General features: G+C 58.1%; 1 protein-coding gene across 1 annotated transcript in view; it reads right to left on the bottom strand.

Moving 5' to 3' along the window:
- Positions 1 to 1,065: 1,065 nt before the first annotated feature.
- LMX1A (LIM homeobox transcription factor 1 alpha) overlaps positions 1,066 to 20,412 on the bottom strand; it is a gene marked incomplete at both ends in the record, with an annotated part of 113,675 nt that continues 94,328 nt past the window's right edge. Inside the window, 5 exons of the mRNA XM_081111932.1 lie at positions 1,066 to 1,226; positions 2,910 to 3,080; positions 6,465 to 6,531; positions 7,963 to 8,040; positions 10,575 to 10,747. Coding sequence (XP_080968058.1) covers positions 1,066 to 1,226; positions 2,910 to 3,080; positions 6,465 to 6,531; positions 7,963 to 8,040; positions 10,575 to 10,747 — 650 coding nt within the window. The remainder of the gene's footprint in view (positions 1,227 to 2,909; positions 3,081 to 6,464; positions 6,532 to 7,962; positions 8,041 to 10,574; positions 10,748 to 20,412) is intronic.

The raw sequence follows: 20,412 nt of genomic DNA, 5'->3' as shown, positions 1-20,412 counted from the left end.
TGAGCCCAGGCTTCCCAGAAGGGGCTCAGGGCGGCGTGGCCCTCAGGGCACAGGAGCCCCTGACTCTGCAGCCTCAGGGGGCGCCTTCGCCATGGGACCGGTCTGGTTGTGTTTTAAACAAACCTCAGATATTCGTCTCAGCCCTGCTCATGTGTCCTGGGGGTGATCAGGCCTTGGGTCCCCCATAAGGTAGCTACGGACTATCAGCCTCACCCCCACCTGCAAATGATGCCGGTCAAGAGCAGAACTGACTGCCTGGCGCTGCCAACAACCAAGTCACAGTTTTAAAGAAAGCCGAGGACTGGGTTTCACGCTTTCTAGGAACATAACCAGGAACTGTTCTGTCCCCGGCCAGTGACCAGGCCCCAAAGAGAGCCAAACCCAGGAGAGGACCTGCGAGCCATGCGGAGCCGCTGCCCACACCCAGTGGCGCTCTGGCGACAGAGCCCAGAGCTGTGGGGCCGCGGGGAGCAGCCCTCTCTGCCTGCCACAGGTCTCTTCCAACTAGAAATAAAGTCTATAAAAGTAATTCATCTCATTTTATAACTTAAGTGCATCAAGCGTTTCCTTAAATAGAGCTCACACTGGAAATAACGTCACCTGTGCTGCCCAGTGGGTGTCTGCCATCACGGGCACAGCTTTGAAGATGACGTATGGAAGGTCACACTCACACACACATCCGCCTGCCTGCCTGCCTGCCTGTCTGTGGGTTGTACGGATGAATAGACATATGCACCTCTTCACAGGAGCTTCCCCAGGAGGTGGGAAGCTGTTGGGGTCTCTACGTATCTAGCCTGCATGACAATGTCTACGTTAAACATCCCTGTCCTTAGCGACAAACACGCCTGCAAACCTAACGCTAAGACTCTTATTAGAAACATTAAACTATGCGATCTGTTATGCATCCAGTCTTTGGAAATGCCAGCCACCCCAGAGCATCATTCGGCAGCATCTCCAACAAAACACCCTCCCCCGCTGCCTCGTCCTGGCCTCCGGTCCTGCAGCCAGCGGCCCTCCCACGTGTGGTGTTCCATACGGAGCCCAGCCACGAAGCTCTGGGGAGGCTCAAGAGGTGAAGTAAGAATTCTGCATGGAGTACAGGTGGTCAATGGGGTTCCCCACTCTAGACTGTAGGGGCCCGGCTTCCGAGGTTGCTAGGAAACAGTCACCCAGGTTACTGAGGGAGGTGTCGTCACTATCCAGGTCGTGGAACAGGGGCTCGGCACCTGAAATGAAGATGAAACACAGGCATGAGGGTCTGAAAGCAGGGACTCCCCTGGGTGCTGAGAAACGCACCAGCATCCAGCATTCTGGGGTGGGGGTCCGGGGGGGGGGGCGCGCTACACAGAAATGGAGGCAGGAACAGAGTCCCCGTCCACAGGCCTCTCGTCTCTCAGGGCTCATGTCTGAAGTGCAGCAACTGAAAACACGCCAAAACACCAAGCCGAGCGCAGGCAAAACAGATGGCAGACGGTCGATCACCTCCCCTCCGTGATAGCACGCTCAGGTACGCTGGCACCTCAGCCTCCCGCATCTGTGTGCAGGCAAGAGGAAGGTGACCCCCCGACGGACCAGCTGGGGACCACGTGACAACAACCAGAGGTGCGTGCCCTTCACCTCCCCGTCAAGTTAACCGGACAGGTGAAAACCGGTTTATTGGGCTTGTCACGCAGCTTTAATTATTCATTTTACTAAAGGGTTCCTCATGGGGCCCTGTAGGTAATAAGCCCCCTGGGGCTGAAAATTTAAGAATATGCAGAAAAGCCATGTGCCCTGTTTTCCACAGCCGCGGAGTGACGACGGGTACAGAGGCTGCACGTGTCCCCTAAGGGAGCCAACGCCACGATCGCGGCGGGTCAGCGAGGCCCGCAGAGGGACCGGTCTGCGCTGGGGTTTGTCGGACACATGGAGGGAAGACAGACCTACGTGAAGAATAGGGGGGTCTTTTAAAATAAAGGCAAACAAGAACTTGTGTGACCACACGCGTGCGCTCAGGCATGTCTCGGATGCTGCCTCGAAGGCTTGCCAATCGAACTCTGTTTTTAGCTCTCGGGGCTCTGGGTGCAGATTACACCGACAGGTGGCTGCTGCCCAGGCTGCTGACCTCGCGCGAACGTGCTGCCCGGTATCTGGCCCTGAGGTCCAACTCCGGCGTCTGGCCAGAGCTCGCCCAGCCGCTGGCGAGGGGAGGGCTCAGCTCTCCACACACCAGCATTTAAACACCCCAGTGCTGGTGGGTGGGCGTGGGAGTGGGGGTCCTTTTCACTTCTCAGGTCTGCTTCTGCTTCAGGAATTCCAGGAGAACCTAACGTGGTCCAATTACAACAGCGTTTTCTCTGCTTTTGATTTCTCTGCTTTTATCCATTTCCTTCCCGTGAAAGTTCGCTCACCTCAGGCCCCCTGCCTAGATCATGCTGACAGGGCTGACAGACGCGCAGTCCCTCTCAGGGAGGAAGGATGGGAAGTTCAACCACACAGGCGGGAAGCACAACCTCCTACTTAAAACTGACGGCCAAGCGGCTCTGAGGGGGATGTGTGGAGACACGCTGGTGAACTGAGTGCTGGCCGTTCTGTGGCCCCTGGTGGGTGACCCAGCAATTTTCCTGGGCCTCGTGGGCCTTTGCAGCTTCCGGGAGCAGCTGGGAACGGGGCAGATGTGTTTGGGCATGAAAGAAACCCACCCAAGCAAGTTGTGATGGTCCCTGTGGGGTGGTGGCCTGTGGGCTAGCAGGGGCCCCCTCGGAGGGTGGGGCTGGGGGCAGTTGAACTTGAGCACTTCCTTGAAAAGTATCGTTAAACCAAAGGTGAGCATTGAGGAGGGTCATCCTGAAGGCGGGGACCACATGCACCTGCGACCACAGGTAGGTCCAGTTTCCTCACTTACTGAGGGGCGGGGCTGAGGCTCTTACCATAGGGGTGCATGTGGTCTCCAGGCATCTGGGGCGGGGTGAGGCCCTGCCGGAAGGGGTCCGCGCTGTACACGCCCTGCTCCATGGCCAGCAGCTGCTGCGGGGTGGGCAGGGCCGTGTAGGGGCTCATGATGCCTTCCAGCCCAGTGCTGCCGCCACCGTTCGTCTGAGCTGTGGGACAAAGAAGGCAGGTCACCCTCACGTGCAGCCTGCATCCCCCGCTGTTCAGGAGGACACAGAGCATCTTCCCCACATCACAGCCCCCATTCCAGGTGCCCCGCCCGGCACTGGCCTTTGCTGTGGCTCCATACAGAGAAGAGAGTGAGGGGCAGGCGGGCAGCACAGGGGGGCTGGGCCGGCCCTGGGAACCCCCGTTGCCCAACCACGTGGACCACACAGCAGCTTAAGTGGCCTCACAACGCGGCAGCTGGCTTCCCAGAGCTGGTGATTCCAGAGAGCAGGGAGCAGAGATCGCCACATCCGGTAAGACCGAGCCTCGGGGTCACGCCCAGGTCAGCCCTGCTCACTGACCAAGCGGACTGCAGGCCGTGGCCGCCAGGAGGGTGTAACCGCGTAAGCTGTGCGACCACGGCTAAGTCATTTCTTACTTCCTGGGCCGGGCTTTCCCACTCACAGAGCGGACAGACATGAGCTGACTGGCGGGTCCCAGCCTGTGCCTTACAAGGGCTTCAGGGGTCCCCTTGGAGAATGCCTCTGAACTATGCCATTGAAACAAGGCATCTGGGGGTCCCCTCAGGTGCACAGCCCTGGAGGGGGCACCTCTAAAGACCCTGCCACCATCACTCACAGGAGCCCCTAAGTCAGGCGGGGTCGTGACACTGCCTATGACCTCCCCGGGCTGACATGAAGGTCCCATGAGGCCATGTGTATGCGCTTTGGGACTGCAAGCTGCCGTCTGCGCACAGAATCCTGTGAGACAGGACGACTCAGCCCGCCACCTGCACAGCCCGCTGTGGGTCTCTGGACATGGCCCCGTGAGCTCGCAGAGACCTCCTTAGGGCCCTGAGCGCTGCCTAGACGTCTCCCAGGTCAGCACCAGGGTTTCAGTTCTTCTCCCCTTGGCCTGGTGGCCTATGTGGAGTCCACCTGCTGGGCCCCCTAAGCCCTCATGTCCATGACCCTCTGAACTCCCCAGGGTCCTGAGCACTAGGGCCCTCGGGCTTCATCCCTACCCCCACCCTAACCCCAACCCCCCCCCCCCCGCACACGCGCGCGCGCGCGCACACACACACACACACACACACACAGAGACACGCAGGCCCGCACAGCCTGAGCGCGAGGAGGCGGGGCTGGTCCCAGCGCCAGCAGCACAGGGTGAGCTGCACAGGCGTCGGGTGTCCTCCACCTTCCCCAGCACCTGTCCGGTTTCCTAATCCTCTGAGACCCGCGGTGAAAAGCTAGGGACTCTGGGCTGCCGAGCGGAGTCCCGGGCTGAGCCCAGGCCGGGGCCGCCCAGGGACAGGGAGCGTTGCTTGGGGCCTGAGAACCAGAACTATGCCCCACGCCTTCTGAGTGTGGCCGCAGCCCAGCAGCAGCGGGAGCTTGTCAGACATGCAGATTCCAGGCCCCGCCCCAGATCTGAGGAGCCAGACGCCGTGGGGTACCAAATGCAGGTGACCCCCGTGCAGGTGACCCGCGTGCAGGTGACCCCCGTGCAGGTGACCCCCGTGCAGGTGACCCCCGTGCAGGTGACCCATGTGCAGGTGACCCGCGTGCAGGTGACCCCCGTGCAGGTGACCCGCGTGCAGGTGACCCATGTGCAGGTGACCCCCGTGCAGGCGACCCGCGTGCAGGTGACCCCCGTGCAGGTGACCCGCGTGCAGGTGACCCCCGTGCAGGTGACCCCCGTGCAGGTGACCCCCGTGCAGGTGACCCGCGTGCAGGCGACCCCCGTGCAGGTGACCCCCGTGCAGGCGACCCGCGTGCAGGTGACCCGCGTGCAGGTGACCCCCGTGCAGGTGACCCATGTGCAGGTGACCCCCGTGCAGGCGACCCCCGTGCAGGTGACCCATGTGCAGGTGACCCCCGTGCAGGTGACCCGCGTGCAGGTGACCCCCGTGCAGGTGACCCATGTGCAGGTGACCCCCGTGCAGGTGACCCCCGTGCAGGTGACCCATGTGCAGGTGACCCGCGTGCAGGTGACCCCCGTGCAGGTGACCCGCGTGCAGGTGACCCCCGTGCAGGTGACCCCCGTGCAGGTGACCCGCGTGCAGGCGACCCCCGTGCAGGTGACCCCCGTGCAGGTGACCCGCGTGCAGGTGACCCCGTGCAGGTGACCCCCGTGCAGGTGACGGACGGTGTGAGAACCTGTCTTAGGAGCAAGCAGACCATTTGGGGGATCTGCCAAATGGATGGCTGAGTTGGACCATATCCCTTCAACACTGACATTGTTCTAAAATAGTTATCCTTGATCTAGTTCTTTGAGCTTCCTTGCAGACTCCCACACCCGTCCTCCACTCCCTCCCCAGTCCTCACCTACCCCTACTTAAAAATGAGGTTCAGGTTCAGCCCTGACCGGTTTGGCTCAGTGGATAGAGTGTCGGCCTGCGGACTGAAGGGTCCCAGGTTCGATTCCGGTCAAGGGCATGTACCTGGGTTGCGGGCGCATCCCCAGTAGGAGATGTGCAGGAGGCAGCTGATCGATGTTTCTCTCTCATCGATGTTTCTGACTCTCTATCCCTCTCCCTTCCTCTCAGTAAATAAAATCAATAAAATATATATTTTTTAAAAAATGAGGTTCAGCCCGGCCGGCGTGGCTCAGTGGCTGAGCGTTGACCTATGAACCAGGAGGTCACGGTTTGATTCCCGGTCCGGGCACATGCCTGGGTTGCGGGCTCAATCCCCAGTGGGGAGTGTGCAGAAGGCAGCCAATCAATGATTCTCTCTCGTCATTGATGTTTCTATCTCCCTCTCCCTTCCTCTCTGAAATTAATTTAAAAATATAGTTTAAAAAAGTGAGGTTCATGCAGGAACTTTGAATCAGAGAGAGGGGTCTCAGTCCCCACTGGGCCCCTTCCTCCTGTGGGGCCTCGGTCAGCCCTGGGGACCCTTTAGTGCCGTCTCCACTGGCCTCGGAGTGGCTGCTGTAAGCGTCAGGCCAGCAGGTGGGAGCCGTGCTGTGAACTAGGAACTTGCTCCGAAAAGCAGGCAATTATTCCTTTACTGTCATCATATCCCCCACTTCACGTTATTGTGGCAAAGGTGGAGTCACAGCCGCGCTCCCACGGGGCTGATCTGCCTGGAGGACAGGGGACTGGGCAGGACGAGGAGCTGCAGGCCGTCCTCACGATCCCCACACTGGGCAGGGCCAGGGCAGGGGCTTGGACAAGCCTAGCGCCACCTCCCGCAGGCAGTCCAGGCAGAAGCAGGGCCCGGCCTGTCACAGCTCCTCGGGCTCAGTGCCCACTGCAAGGCCCCACCCCACACGGGCGAGGCCAGGGCTTCTGGGGGCCCACAGGGGTCATCCGGGGAGCTGGGCAGCTGGAGGCTGGGCAGGGGAGCCCGGCCCGGCGAGGACGGCGCAAGGGCCCTTACCCGAGCTCAGCCGCTGCGTGTTCTGCTGGTCCTGCTGCTGCTGCTGCCGCCGGGCCAGCTTCTTCATCTGACGCGGAGAGAACCGGGTTAGACGGCAGGGGACCTGCAGGGGCTCAGGCCTCGTGGACGGGCCGCATGCAAGGGCAGGGACACGCCCCCAGCGGTGACGCGCGGGAGCCACGTGTGAGGAGCAGCGCTGGGAGTTAGGTGTCTTTGCTCCGCCCCGCTGTGGAATGGCAGCGGCTGGGCAGCAATGGTGTCTCAGCAGGAGCAGCAAGTTCCTCCCACAAAGAAAGCTTGCTGCTGATGTTGCGACAGTTTTATGTGAGGTCTGCATGCCAGGAGGGGGCCTGCAGCCTGGCAAGGGTCTGTCCGCACGCACTCCCCTACCTGCTGGCCCTCGTGTCTGCAGACCCACTGGGAAGGGCAGGCCTCCAGGTAAGGAGCTCACCTCCAAAGCCCACGTGGGCACACACTTCCTGAAGGAACACTGTGACCCAATGTTTCTCAAACTGTGTTCCGTGAAATGCAAGGGTTCCGTGAGATACTAATATACACCTGGAGTGTGTGCGTAGATTTCTCGGAGCTCCGAATGTGCTCTGTGCCACATGACTCCACAGGCCTTCACACCCCTGAGCCTGAAACCCTCCCAAGTGAAGGACCACGGAAGGCACACCAATACATTCAGGGAGGCACATCTCCTTAAACAGTTACATCAGAGAGTGAGCTGTTAATTTGTCGCCCGCTGAAGCTCAGGGCTCTCAAGCAATGGGTCACAGGACACGTGGATTCAGGTCTAAAGTAAAGGACTGTGTGCCCAGCTGGTGTGGCTCGTGGTTGAGCATCAACCCATGCACCAAGAGGTCACTGGTTTGATTCCTGGTCAGGGCACATGCCTGGGTTGCAGGCCTGATCCCCGGTGGGGGGTGTGCAGGAGGTGGCTGGTTGATGCTGTTTCTATATCTCTCCTTCTCCCTTCCTCCTCTCTCTCTAAAATCAATAAATACATTTACAGTAAAGGCCTGCCCAGGAGAATGCAGACGGCACTATGAAGGTTGGCCTGCACTGGTGGGGGGGGGGGGGAGAGCGGGGGAGCTGTTGCCCTGGGAGAGGTGGGAAGGTGTCCACGGGCCACCACAGCGAAGGAGACCAGTCATATGTGTGCCTGTAGGGTTCTCTCTGTCATTTGAAAAGAACTTTGGGTCTGGGTTAAACTAATGTGACTTAAAGAACCTGCTTTTACCAAAAGGCACAGGAAGACGCTTCTTCACGCACACGGCTGGCCCGGCCCACGTGACCACTAGGAGCACAAAGGCCATTTCACCAGGACGAATGCCCACGGCTCCGCGGCCACGCGCGGCTGGGCCTGAGGTGACGGTTGAGAGCAGGATCTCGAAGTCAAGGGAACGCTCCACGAATGAGCTGGTCGGAACGCTGTCAAGGTCCCCTCTCCTGTCCCAGGACCCGCCCCCAACAGGCAGGCTGAGGCGCGGGCTACCTTGGCTCGCTGGTTCTGGAACCACACCTGGACCACACGGACACTCAGCCCTGTCTCTGCAGCCAGCGTCTCCCTCACCTTGAAAAAACAGAGCGTTAGAAACAGGAAACACGGGGTCTGGGGAGAGGCGGGCACTCTCTGCAGAGCGCGGGAGGCCTGACGGGTCTGGTACCGGCGCCGGCTACTGCCCGACGTGCAGCCAGATCGAAGCACGAGAACAGAGGGTCTCCCCACGCAAACAGGGAGGAGTAACTGTCCATTTAGAGGTAAACAGGAGGTTCTGGGGGCGTCTCTGACTCTGGAAATCAGGCCTTCAGGGGCTCTCGGACCTTCACAAAGCCTGTGCCCAGCCGACCACCATGCGTGCGCACTGACTGAGCCACTCAAGGAGAACTCGGGGTGAAGGCCACCAAGCAAAACACAGGTGGTTCTCGCTCGCCCTCTTCCTGTCATAATTCACTGACCTACATTTTTGGTTCTGTCCCCATAGCTCTGGGTGACCAGGTGTTTCACCAACACTCATATTCAGTTACCCCACCTGAGCCCGGCCCAGAAAGAATGAGACGGGCCTTCCGGATTCCGCAGAGCAGATGCTCTGGGGCTGTGCAGAGGGGGACGATGGGGACCCCCACCATGTAGAGCTGTGCTTTAAAACCTGCCCTCTGTGCAGACGCACGGCGAGGGGCTGGAGCAGCACAGCCCTGCTGGTTGGGTTTGGGAGTAGCTCCCTGAGTGAGCACATCAGGAGGGCGACCAGGGGGCCTTGGGAAGGACTCCCCTCATCGGCTCCATAGCTATAAGTGGGGTGAGCAGACCGTGTAAAGCACAGCCTTCTGAAGAGAGCTGTGCCCAGGGACCACCTCTGCCCTTCAGAGGCCCAGCCCGAGAGCCCTCTGTTCTGCAATGCCCTGCCTGGTTCCCTGACAGAGGTATCCTTCCCCAGCCGCCCCCCTGCCCTGGCCACGCGGCCCTCTTTCCGGGTGCAGCAATGTGCGCACGTGTCTGCCACTGGGCTGGAGGTTGCCGGGACCCGCTGGGCACAGGCATGCGGGGGTGGGCGTTCGGTGCACGGACACAAGCACCCGCAAGGGTGGTCACTCGTTCTGGGTGAGCCGACTGCAGGCCATTTCCCTTTCCCCCAGAACCTCCCGGAGCCCAGCGAGTAGCCTGAGCAGCTTGTGGTGAATCTTTCCAAGGCCGGGGGTTGGGGGGGGTGGTTTCTGTTGTTGCTCCTCCCCTGCTTCCCCCGCACGCCCAGCTCAGTGAGGCCTGGCCAAGGGCTGGCCGTGGCGTGGAAGGTGGGTGCGTGTGAGTGGGAGTGAAATGCAGGAGGGCGTCCATGGGCTTGTGGGTGACAGCCTCTGGTCTTCTGCCATCTTCTTGAGAACAGCGTCAGGTGCCGCTCTCCGTCAGCCTGACCCTGGAAGGAGAGGCTGGAGATGGCGGGACCTGAGCCCCCCACGGGGCTGCAGCCACACCCAGCCCAGGAACCTCTGTGCCCTGGAAACCACTGAGGTGGTGTCTGTTATGGCAGCGAACCATGACTGACACAGGTAAGGAAGCAGGAAAAACAATGCTAAAATGTCCATGTATTTCCTCCATGGATTTCAATTAAAGGGCTTTCTTATTTGTGTCACATAAATGACAGTCACCAGCACATGACAAGCAGCAATGAATGGCAGGTACTGAATAAACAGGCCAGTTCTTTGTGGCAGAGACTAATGTCCCCAACACCCGCCCTCCCGCCTCCTATTAGCAATCGAGCCCCCAAGCTTCAGCGCAGCACGTGGTCACCCAGGCAGACTCACTTCCCAGCTCCCTGCAGGAGGCAGTCACGGGCCAGATGTTGGCCAAAACATATGAATGAAAGTGATGCGAAGCATCGTGGTTTGCCCTTAAAAAGGCAGCTGCTTGCCCTCCGTTCCTTTCTCCATCACAGTGGCTGCAGCAATGGTGAGAACTAAACAGCCCAGCCACGCGGCGGACAGCAGGGCGGCCCCGGCAGCCTAGGACTGTCACCTCCACACGTGACACATGAGAGAAATAAATGTCTCTCTCATTCAACCTCTGCTGTGTTTTGTTTATTGTTTTTCATGAAAATTCACAGCAGCCTGATCCATAACAGGCCCAAGTTGGAAACAACCCAAACACCCATCGACAGGTGAACGAACAAACAGTGGCCCGTCCGGATGGCGGAATGCCATTCAACAGCCAAAGCCAAGGAAATGACACACAGATGAACCCCCGGCCCCCTCCCCAAGAGGAACAAATGGGAGCAAAGTGCAGAGCAGACCACCAGGCTCTGCAGTGTGGCTCTCGGTCCGGGCACCGTGGTCACCCCAAGTGGCACCTGTATTATTCCCATTGATCTCAGGGAGTGACAGATGTGAGCACGCGGCCGGCAGAGTGGGCACGCTCACACAGAAGCTCAGGCGGTTCTGCTAGAGGCCTGGCCACAGCCTCAGACCCCGGAGTCCCCCACCAGGCTCAAGGCCACTGCATAGACCGAGCAGCGTCCCACCGCCCCAACCCCAGGTCTCCATGACCACGCCAGAGGAGTGGGGTGAACACGCAAAAGTGGGCTGGGCCCTCCCCCCTCTTCCCTCCTGTACCTTCCTGCACGGCTTGGATGACACCTCAAACGAGGCCTTGAACGCCCTCCTCTGCTGGGTGGTCAGGATGGTTCGGGGACGTTTGGGGCGCTTGTGGTCCTTGCCGTCCTCGGCAGCCCCTTTCCCTGCCCCGTGGGCGGCCTTGCAGAGACTGTCTTCATCGTCACTTTTGCCTGAAAGAAGCAGAAACCCAGGTGTGTCCCTCGCAGCCACTGCCTGGAGCCGCGCGATTCCCTAAGAGGCGCTCTGCCCACGTCTCCGGGAGGCTTTGCACGGGAGTGCCACGCTGGTGCTCCGACGGGGAGGCCCAGGCAGGGCCAAGAGGCACCCTCAGCGAGACCTTCCTCCCAGCGTGTCCTCGCCGGGACCTGGCCACAGGAGGGCGGGGGGAGTGGCTTAGCGCTCTACGACTGGGTTTCCTGACTGCAAAACCTGGTGTAAGAGAACCTACTTCTCTGGGGTGTTGAGAGGATTCCATGAGCGGACAGGTAAGGCAAGCAGAATGCTGCTCAGCATAACATAAATGCCCAGTCAGCCCGTTGTCACTATTGCGGTCACTTCTCAATCTAGACCTGAGAGAGGACCCACAGGACCCGCAGTGACCACCCTCACGCACAGATGACTGAGGATGGACAGACAACTGCATTTACTCACGATTCTGTGAATTCCTTCTATGGGGCGTGGCTACAGTGCTTTGGCCAGGTTCAAGCCTCGGACTAATGAAAGGACAGGGTCCCCTCATTGCCACGTGCAAGTCCCAGCTGGAGGGCAGGGCCCTACCAGCACAATCATAGCCAACGGCTGTGGTTGTAAGCGTGAACCTATGGTCCGAACACGTGGCCCCACGTGCTGTGTGATAGCGTTCGGGTGCATGTTGTTGAGTGAGGTTGAAACTCACGAGAATGCTGTAAACAACGTGATCACGCCCCTACTTTGCCTCGTGGCATCTGCTATAAAATAAAGACACGGCTTGTGGGCGCTGGCTCCTCATCAGGGAGCAGCGTCCCACCGAGACCCAGCTTTCATTCTCTTGTCTGTCTTTTCTCAATCCTTTCACCCCCCCGACTCAGGGTCACTGAACCAGGCTGAGCTGGCCTGGTACATAAGGCACCCTGGGGCTGAGTAGCCATGGCCGTGCCGGCTCCCCACATCCTTCCACTCTCGAAGCAGTGAGCGCTACACAGGAACTTCTGAGGGAATAAGCCCCCAGCACGGGGCACGCTCTTCCCGGCCCCTCCCCAGCCCCCAGACCTCACGCTCCCTGGGGGGGGGCTGCTTCTAGGGTCTGGGGCTCGTGTGGGAGAGACGCTCCCTTTTCTCTAGGGACCACAGGTGGCGGCTCTCACATCTCTTTACCTCCCGGAGAAGAGGAGGTGAGGACATGGTTCTAGGATGGGAAGATGGGAAGCGGAGGCTGGGCAGGGGCAGGAGGAGGGTGTCGGGGAGGGTTGGTCCCCTGCCGGTGCTGTTGTTGTGGGGTACATTTCTCCCTCTGCGGCCTCCTCTCTGCCCAGGCGCCCCTTGCCCTCCAGGAGTCACGTCACACTCTAGACTAGGGTGTGCAGCCTTCTCTGTAAACAGCAGAGCAACTGTGTTGTGTCTTTTATTGTCTAAAGTTTTACATGTGTCTCCCATTTCCCCAATTGACCCCCCCCCCCCCAGCCATTCCTACCCCGGGCAAGCCCCACCGCCCCAGTGTCTGTGTCCATTGCAGAGCAACTGTTTTACTCTTGCAGGTCTACGGTCTCTATTGTAGCTGCCAACTTTGCTGTCATCTCGCGATGGCAGCTGCAGACACGAGTGGGCACCGCTGTGGGCCACTGTGTGCCACCAGGTGCCCTGCTCTAGGCCCTCCTGACCTCCTGGCCCACCCTTCCAGGCTCGGCGCTGGGCAGCAAGCACGGGTCACCGACACGGAGGAGTCATTGCTGGAGCTGCTGTGTTCTCTCCCACAGCCAGTGACACAGGTAACAGAAAGGCCTCCACACACCATTCGCCACGGAGTGGCAGGTGTCCTGGCCAATCCCAGCGAGAGGTCCTCCCGGGGGAGGGCTGGAGGGCCTCTGGCACCTCCCCACGTGCAGGCAGGTGGCAGGACCCAGCAGCCAGGGGAAGGCAGGCCCCAGTTCCCACCGCCTGGCTCCTGTCCACTGTGCTGTCCATAATATGGACAGTGCCCCCGACTGTCCGGGCAGTTCCAGGCGGCCTGGCTGTTGCCGAGGCTCTGGCCTCGCTCTCAGCCTGACTCTGACCCCCACTTCTCCAGGAAAGCAGGCCGTGCCTACAACACACAAAATCGATCTGCTCACAAGAAGAAACGCCTTCCAACAGCAGGACGGGAGCGAGGGAGGGGGGACCCCTCTCGGTGCCAGAGGTTTCCCACCTCAACGCAGCCCAGCGACCCCTCCTCGTTTAAGCTGACACCCCCCGTGGAGAAGAAAGGGCCATAGCCTCTCCCACGACAAACGTCGGCCCCCTGGAGGCCACTTGGACACACGCAGCACCCCGACCCCCGGGGGCGTGCAGACAGCCAGCCGAGGGAAATGGATTTGCTTGGCACAGACTTTGAAACATGCATCTCAGGGCTTCTCTCCCCTTTTCTTGTAAAGAAAAAGTCTGGAACGGCTCAGGCTGTTGCTTCCCCTGCCCGGCCTCCCACTGTTTATGACATAAACAGTCACAGATGAAAGGCCCGCGTTTATGGCCCAGGCAGGCTGGGCTACCTGTGGGGCCTGGAGGATGCAGCTCGGGTGGCTGGAAAGATCCCAGAGCCCATAAACGGGGCAGAGAGATCTGAGCTCGGCCCGGGGGGCGAGGGGAGGGAGGCAGAGCCCCTCCTGCCGCGGCCTCAGGTGAGCCCTCACTGTCCTCCGGCCTGGGGCGTGGAGGAAGGCCGGGCTTGGGGGCGGGGGGGAGGAATTTGCCAAGACAGAGGCAGGGGAAGCTATGAGGCTGGACCCCATCTCCCAGGCACAGCTGTGCTCTGCTCGGGATGCGGCAGCAGTTAAAACCCCGCAGGCGACCAGCGAGGGTCGGAGAAGGGCAGAGTCCCAGCAGCTGCTGTGTGGAGACCGCCTTACCCACAATGCTTCGTGGAGGTCTCCACCGAGACCCAGAGCAGGCCCTGAGACTGCACCGGGAGTTTTTCATTTTGTCATTTGCTCCGTAAGCCAGTATCGGGGCTCGCGTGTCAGTCACGGCACAAGGACTTGTTGGGACAGAGAGATGGTGCCACACCTGCCCCTGCTCTCAGAGTCCCGGCTACTAGAGGAGAAAGAGCCTGCACCTGAATAATGAGGGCGATGGGGAAGGTGACATGGTGCAGGTGTCACTCAAATAAAAAATGACTGACAACCCAAGTCACAGGTAGAGGAGGGGGGCACTGTATGTCAAGAGCGCACCTTCAAGGGCAGGGAAGCACTTGTTCACCGCGGGGCAACACGGAAACTCCCAGGCTCGCCTGACTCAGACCCGGCAGCCTTTACAACGCGTGTCTCATTACGGCAGGATGTGGCAGGAAATGGGTGTTAGCCTTTCGTCACAGACGAGTACACTGAGGCCAGGGCAGGGGGTGACCTCTGGCCCACGGGCACACAGCTGGGAGCTCTGTCTCCCCTCCCCCGCCCACCTGACCAGCCCGTGGAGATCCGGTGATCAGGAGCTGCCCAGCTGGGGCCGGTCAGTTATTACAGGGTGAGGACAGAAAGGCTCACGGGGCAGGCGTTCAGGGGCCCGACCGTGCACCTGAGCGCCTCCTGGAAGAGCCACTCTTTCAGTCCCGAAGGCACAGAGCCTACTTTAAGTCCAGGTCCCCCCTTGTCCCCTCCCTCCAGAGCACACCCCTCCACTGCCAGCCCCCCTCGGGGAAGGCCTCACCCCCGGCGCACCAGCCACAGAGCGCACAGAGGCCACGATGCACTCCTGAGTCAGGGCCGCGGCAGTGTCCCAAGAAAGACACCTTTGTTCAGCCATGACCACTTCGGATGGGGATTCTGTGCCAGGCTGGGGGAGGGTGCTGGGTCAGAACCAGGGCATGCCAGCTCAGCCATCCACAGGCCCCAGGGGAGCTGGGCCCCACTCGGGAGTGCTGGCCGCCCGCCACGGCCTGGACGCCCCTCTCCCCAGCTTGGCTGCCGCCCAGGAAGGGGAACCTTGTGCTCTGGAGGTTTATAGGAAACAGGACAGTGATGGTGCAATTACTGTGGGTCTGTATCAGACCCGGGCCTTTCCCCGTGCAAATGGGCTTTATGCACACACACTCACACACATGCACACAGTCACACATTTAAACGCATACACACCCGTGTCCATGCACACACACGCACATGCTCACACATGCATACATGCACATATATGCATACATGTACACATTTGCACACATGCACACTTATGTGCTCACGCTCATGCACACTCACATACATGCATATGCACTCACACATGCATACACTCACACATATTCAGACACATGCATCACTTCAGAAAATCCCTCCACACCCACATCACTGTATTCTAATCGAGCGTGGGTAGATGCACTAAGTAAAAACCCTATCTTGCACCATCCTGACTTGGCCAGCCTCTGAGCGGGAACCTGGGGCACTCAAAACAAGCCGAGTCAGATATTTGGGGCGTGGCGCTCAGTCTCGGTAAAAGCTCATGGCTAGCCGCCGGTGGTTCACAGGCCTGGGGCGTGACCCACACACGACACTGCGTTCGGTTTATATCCATAAGGTCTGCAGTCTGCTCCCGGGACCCACTTAAGTGGATCGAACACCATGTCTCTTTGGAAGAGTCCAATTTTGCTGCGTTAATTATGTGTTCGGGAGGATAAAATTATTCGAGAAAATGAAATTGTTTGTAGGCAGGGTTGGAAGCCAAGGTGTTATTTATTTCCCCAAATTGAAAAGGACCCAGACAGCACTCCTCGAGGTGACTGCGGAGCCGGGGGGAGCTGGTGAACATCTCAATGTTCCCACTGAGAGTGACTCCTCCCTGGACGGTCACTGTGGACTTAACCCCAGAGAGACGGCCCAGTGATGACCACGGCGGGCCTGCCTGTGCCCTTGGCGGAGACGCCTCGTTCTGGTCCAGTCAAACTGAGGCCAACGCCCAGCCGGTCAGATCCTAGTCTGTTCCACAAACCGCCGGCAGCTCCAAGGAGCGGACACCAGCCTCTGTGCTTCCCGCCACCACGCACCAGCTGTGTGCCCTAAGGCAAAGGACCCGACCTCTCTGTGCTCTGCCTTTCCAATTTGTAAAATCAGGGCCTAAAGACCTGCCAGGCTAGCCTGATAGGCCTGTTAACACAAACAGTGGGAGTATGTAAGAGCACTTTGAGAAAAAGTTGTAAAACGCTATAAAAATGTAAGATATTTTAAATATTTTTATAATGCCTGATGAACTTACTAGAGATCCCCAGTGGCTATGAAACCTACAGTACAAGGAGGAGCAGACAAGATCAGCAAAGTCCTGCCTCTAAGGCAGCGGTTCTCAACCTGTGGGTCTCGACCCCTTTGGGGGTGGAACGACCCTTTCACAGGGGTCGCCTAAGACCATCGGAAAACATATATATGATTATATATTGTTTTTGTGATTAATCACTATGCTTTAATTATGCTCAATTTGTAACAATGAAATTGGGGGTCACCATAGCATGAGGAACTGAATTAAAGGGAAGGTTGACAACCACTGCTCTAAGGGGAGAAGACAGACGGTGAATGAAATGAAAATCTAACTTAGTCTCTGACTAGGCTGAATGCTAAGAATACAAACAGAGCCGTGAGCCAAAGGAGACGGGGAGTGAGGCCAGCCCCTTCGGGTCGGTAATTCTGCATCAACACAAAGGTCCAAGCCTACCTTCCCCGTCGCCCCGTCAGCTCCTGTCCATGCCTGTCTCCCTTCCCACATACACAGAGCACCTGTGTCTGCTCCCTTCCCACATACGCAGAGCACACTTCAGTTACTCAGGACATTCAGACTAGAGGACAATTTTATGTTGTCTTATTCTCTAACCACTTGGGCAGGAACAACATCATGCATCACAAGCTCTAAGTGTGAATGTTAAAAAGATACCGCACTGAACTGATAAAAATCCCGTCACGGCAGCTTTGGGGAGGCGGTCCAGCAGGTGGCTCAGAGCTGTGCCTGGAGGAACCACCTGGGCTGGGCCCGGAGGCCGGCCCACGGCTCCCAAGGCTCCGACACAGCAGGTGTGGGATGGGATTTGGGACATCACCCCTCTGACAACTGCCCAGGGAGGCTGGTGCGGCTAGCTCAGGACCCACACTTTGAGAACCTTGGCCTTACTCTTGTAGAACTCTCCTTTCTTTGTGGGAAACTTATCAAAATAGAACCAACTAGATCATTTTAGAATTTAAACAGTGAAGAGTGATAAGCAGAGACTGAACCCACAGTGACCGCGATGCAGACATCTGTGGTTCAGGACACAATTTCAGGTGGGGTGGTCCCCACTGAGTGGTGACACTGGACAGTGGTGAGAAGGACCAAGCCGGGTGACGCGCTCAGGACAGATGTCCCCGCAGAGGAGCAGAACGTGCTGGGTGTGCTCAGCTCCAGGGCTGGGCCATAGCCTGTGAAGAGGACGGGGGAGGAGGCAGTGCCAGGCCACGCTAGGGCACGCGGGCAGGCCAGGGACCTTGCATTTGTTCCTGGTGCAACGGAGGCCATAGCTGGTCCATGCAGCGACTGGAGTAGAGCCTGCCCATCCCCCCCTCCCCAGCTCAGGGCTTTCATCTACACTTTGCTCCCCGTCTAATCCAGGCCACGATACCTGCTGCCTCCTCAATTCAACAGGAGGCCCCCAACTTTTTTGAATAAACATTGATTTTTAAATGATGTATCCACCATTTTATTATATATATACACACACACACACACACACATACATATACATATATATATAGATATTGGAGAGGTGGAGAGGAAGGGAGAGGGAGAGAGAGATAGAAACATCAATGATGATAGAGAAACATCGTCTGCCTCCTGAACGTCCCCTACTGGGGATCAGGCCCGCTACCTGGGCATGTGCCCTTGACCGGAATCAAACCTGGGACATTTCAGTCCGAAGGCCAACGCTCTATCCACTGAGCCAAACCAGCTAAGGATGTATCCACCATTTTAGAAGCCTCTAGTTTTCTCCCTCACCAGTGTCCCAGGTTGATGGGTTAGTGCTGCTCCTTCCACTTGGATTCCATCCTGGTCTCCTCTATGTCAGGAGAGGGTGCATCTGTCTGGTTCAGCCAATGGAGGCGTTTACAAGGACATCAGAGGAGAGTTAGAAACGAAGGTTTTCCTCGACCTTCCCCTACGGTGGGTGGTGTGGTTGCCTCTCCTCCGTGTCTCCAAGTCACACCCGCAAAGCCCACTGACATTTCAGCTTCCCCCAGAGTCCCCAGTGGTTACATCAGCTTCCTCTGTTGCAAACTGGTGGCAGGCCTCACCATCCCAATCTGTTTGCATCTCAACAATCTCATCAGCCGTGTAACCAACGCTTGGTATCGACCTCTTTCTATTTTGAATGCCGACAGCTGTTTCTGCCCACCTGGTTGGCCGCTGGCTCATCCAGTTCTTGAGGTTGACAAGGGACTTCACAGGTGAGGCATGTCCCTTCACTCACCGGTGAGCACCTCCAGACACGCTGTTTGCTAGCCATCCTGACACCACGCCAGCTCCAGCCCCCTCCGCCTTCCTTTCTTACTCCACGCAGCTGCCTTCACACGGCTTCCTCCAGAGCAGTGGCCAGTGAGGAGACACCACGGTTCTTTACCCCAGGAATCCGGCTTCAGGGGCAGAAGTCACAGGCACCGGGACACAGGGCCTATGAGCGGTCAGCACCATGGCCAGATCCCAAAAGCAGCAGACAAAACCTGGGGCCAGAAAGGACTTTCAAGGGAATTCATTCCAGATACTGGACAGAAACTGGACAGCTGACCATTTTTGCTAGCGGAACCCCCTCTTAATTTGTCCCCAATATCTGCACTGCTGTGTCATACACAGGCCAAACTGTTACAAAGAAGTCCGCCGCTCGATGCCACGCCGAAAAGAACTAACGCTGAGGTGATCCCACGAGCGGTCCTGGAAATCCCACCACGTCTCACCAAGCATGGGCTTCCTTGCACTGCACAGCAGGTGGCTACTCTAGGGGCCACCGAGAGAGAAAACGTGACCAGTTCACTGATTAGAGTTTGTGGACATAATTAGTCTGTGTGTTTTTTAGGGTTTTTGTTTATTATTATTTTTATAATATATTTTTTATTGATTTTGGAGAGGAAGGAGGAGGGAGAGAGAAAGACACATCAATGATGAGAGAGAATGATTGATTGCTGCCTCCGGCACGCCCTGGTTCTTGCCTTTTGGACACGGCCCAGAGCACAGGCGATTGGGCTGAGTGGGCCTGAACTCTGGAAACACCTTCTCAAGGTTGTTGCTTGAAACAAATCATTGATATCGGCTTATTTTCTGATTAGTTCCTTCTTTACACGATAGGAGGACTTCAAGTGCCACATGCTGCTTAATCGAGAGCACTGGTTGGTCAGGTTCCATGAATCCATGGTTGATGCAAATTACAGGTGTGCTATTATAGCTGGATAGTCTTTCCTTCTTCAATGGATATAATAGGCACTTTTCCTTTTACCTGTTCTGAGAATTCTGTTCTAAAGGTTGTAACTTGAGGATTCTAGCCTTCAAGATACTCTGATACGAGTTTCTCCCAACTCCCAGGGACCTTCATGATCACGAGCCTGCTGTTCCTGGATATTCACCTGCACAGACGACCAACGTACATCAAAGTCAAGTGTGCCCCAGGCACCTGGCAAAGCATCCTCAAGGGGGGTCTCTCAGACGAAGGGCAGTCATCCTTCTGCTGCCCGCTGCTCCTCAGCACATCCAGGGTCAAAGACAGTGACCTGGCTGGGGGCGGGCTCTGCTGGACATGCCCCCATGGTCCACAGTGTAAGAAGTGGAGGGGAGGGGTACCCATGCTGGGGAGCAGCAAACAGCCTCAGAAGAGGGTGTGGAGAGGCCGTGACATTTGGGGAGGAGGTTCAGTCCTGCCCTGAGCCCTTCCCACTAGGAGTTACTGCGTCTGGGCTCAGAGACCCTGGGTTCATCAGAGAAGGAGGTGTTTCCATTCCTTTTCTCAGACCTCAGAGAAGGATTGGAAAACGGCAGCCCATGGTTCGACCAGCCTGTTGACGAAAGCCAGGTCTCCACAGATCGCCCTCACCCACCACCCGGGGCAGGCCTGCAGCACAGCGCTGTCTCCAGAGCCACGAGTCACCAGGAGGAAGGAGCGGTGGGGGGTGGAAAGTCTGCTTTGTCCATGGGAGGAGGTCTGCTTTGCTGGGGGGAGGGGGATGGGAGAGGGGTCAGACATCTGCAAACATGACGAGCTTCTCAAGGTCATCGCTGACCAAGAAAATAAATACAATTTGGAGTCAGCTGGCTGCCCAGGTCCGTCAATCTGCGGAGCCCTGGGCAAGTGCTGGCACCAAGGCCACCTTCCCTCTGCACACTCCACCTCACGGACACTGTGGCGTCCTCTGTCCCTCCTTCAAGAACCCAAATTCCCTCTCGTCACAGCCCAGCTGCTGGAGAAGCCACGCCAGCTGCAGTGCCTTGCATGTCTGTCAAGCAGCCGAACACACACAGCTTCCCGCCACTGCCAAGGGCACCGGAGGCAGGAAGGCGTCCTCACTCTCCTTGCCGGGGTACGGCGGGATGCCGATGGGGACCAGCAGCCGAGTGCATTCGCGTCACACTCTCTCTTCGTTGAGCATTTACTCTGCGCCAGGTCCGTGATGAGCACGTTGCCTCTGCCACC

The sequence above is a fragment of the Myotis nattereri genome (assembly GCF_964212035.1).
Source record: "Myotis nattereri genome assembly, chromosome: 18".
Lineage (NCBI taxonomy): Eukaryota > Metazoa > Chordata > Mammalia > Chiroptera > Vespertilionidae > Myotis > Myotis nattereri.
The sequence above is the reverse complement of the archived record's forward strand: the minus strand, read 5'-3'. Positions and strand labels throughout refer to the sequence as shown.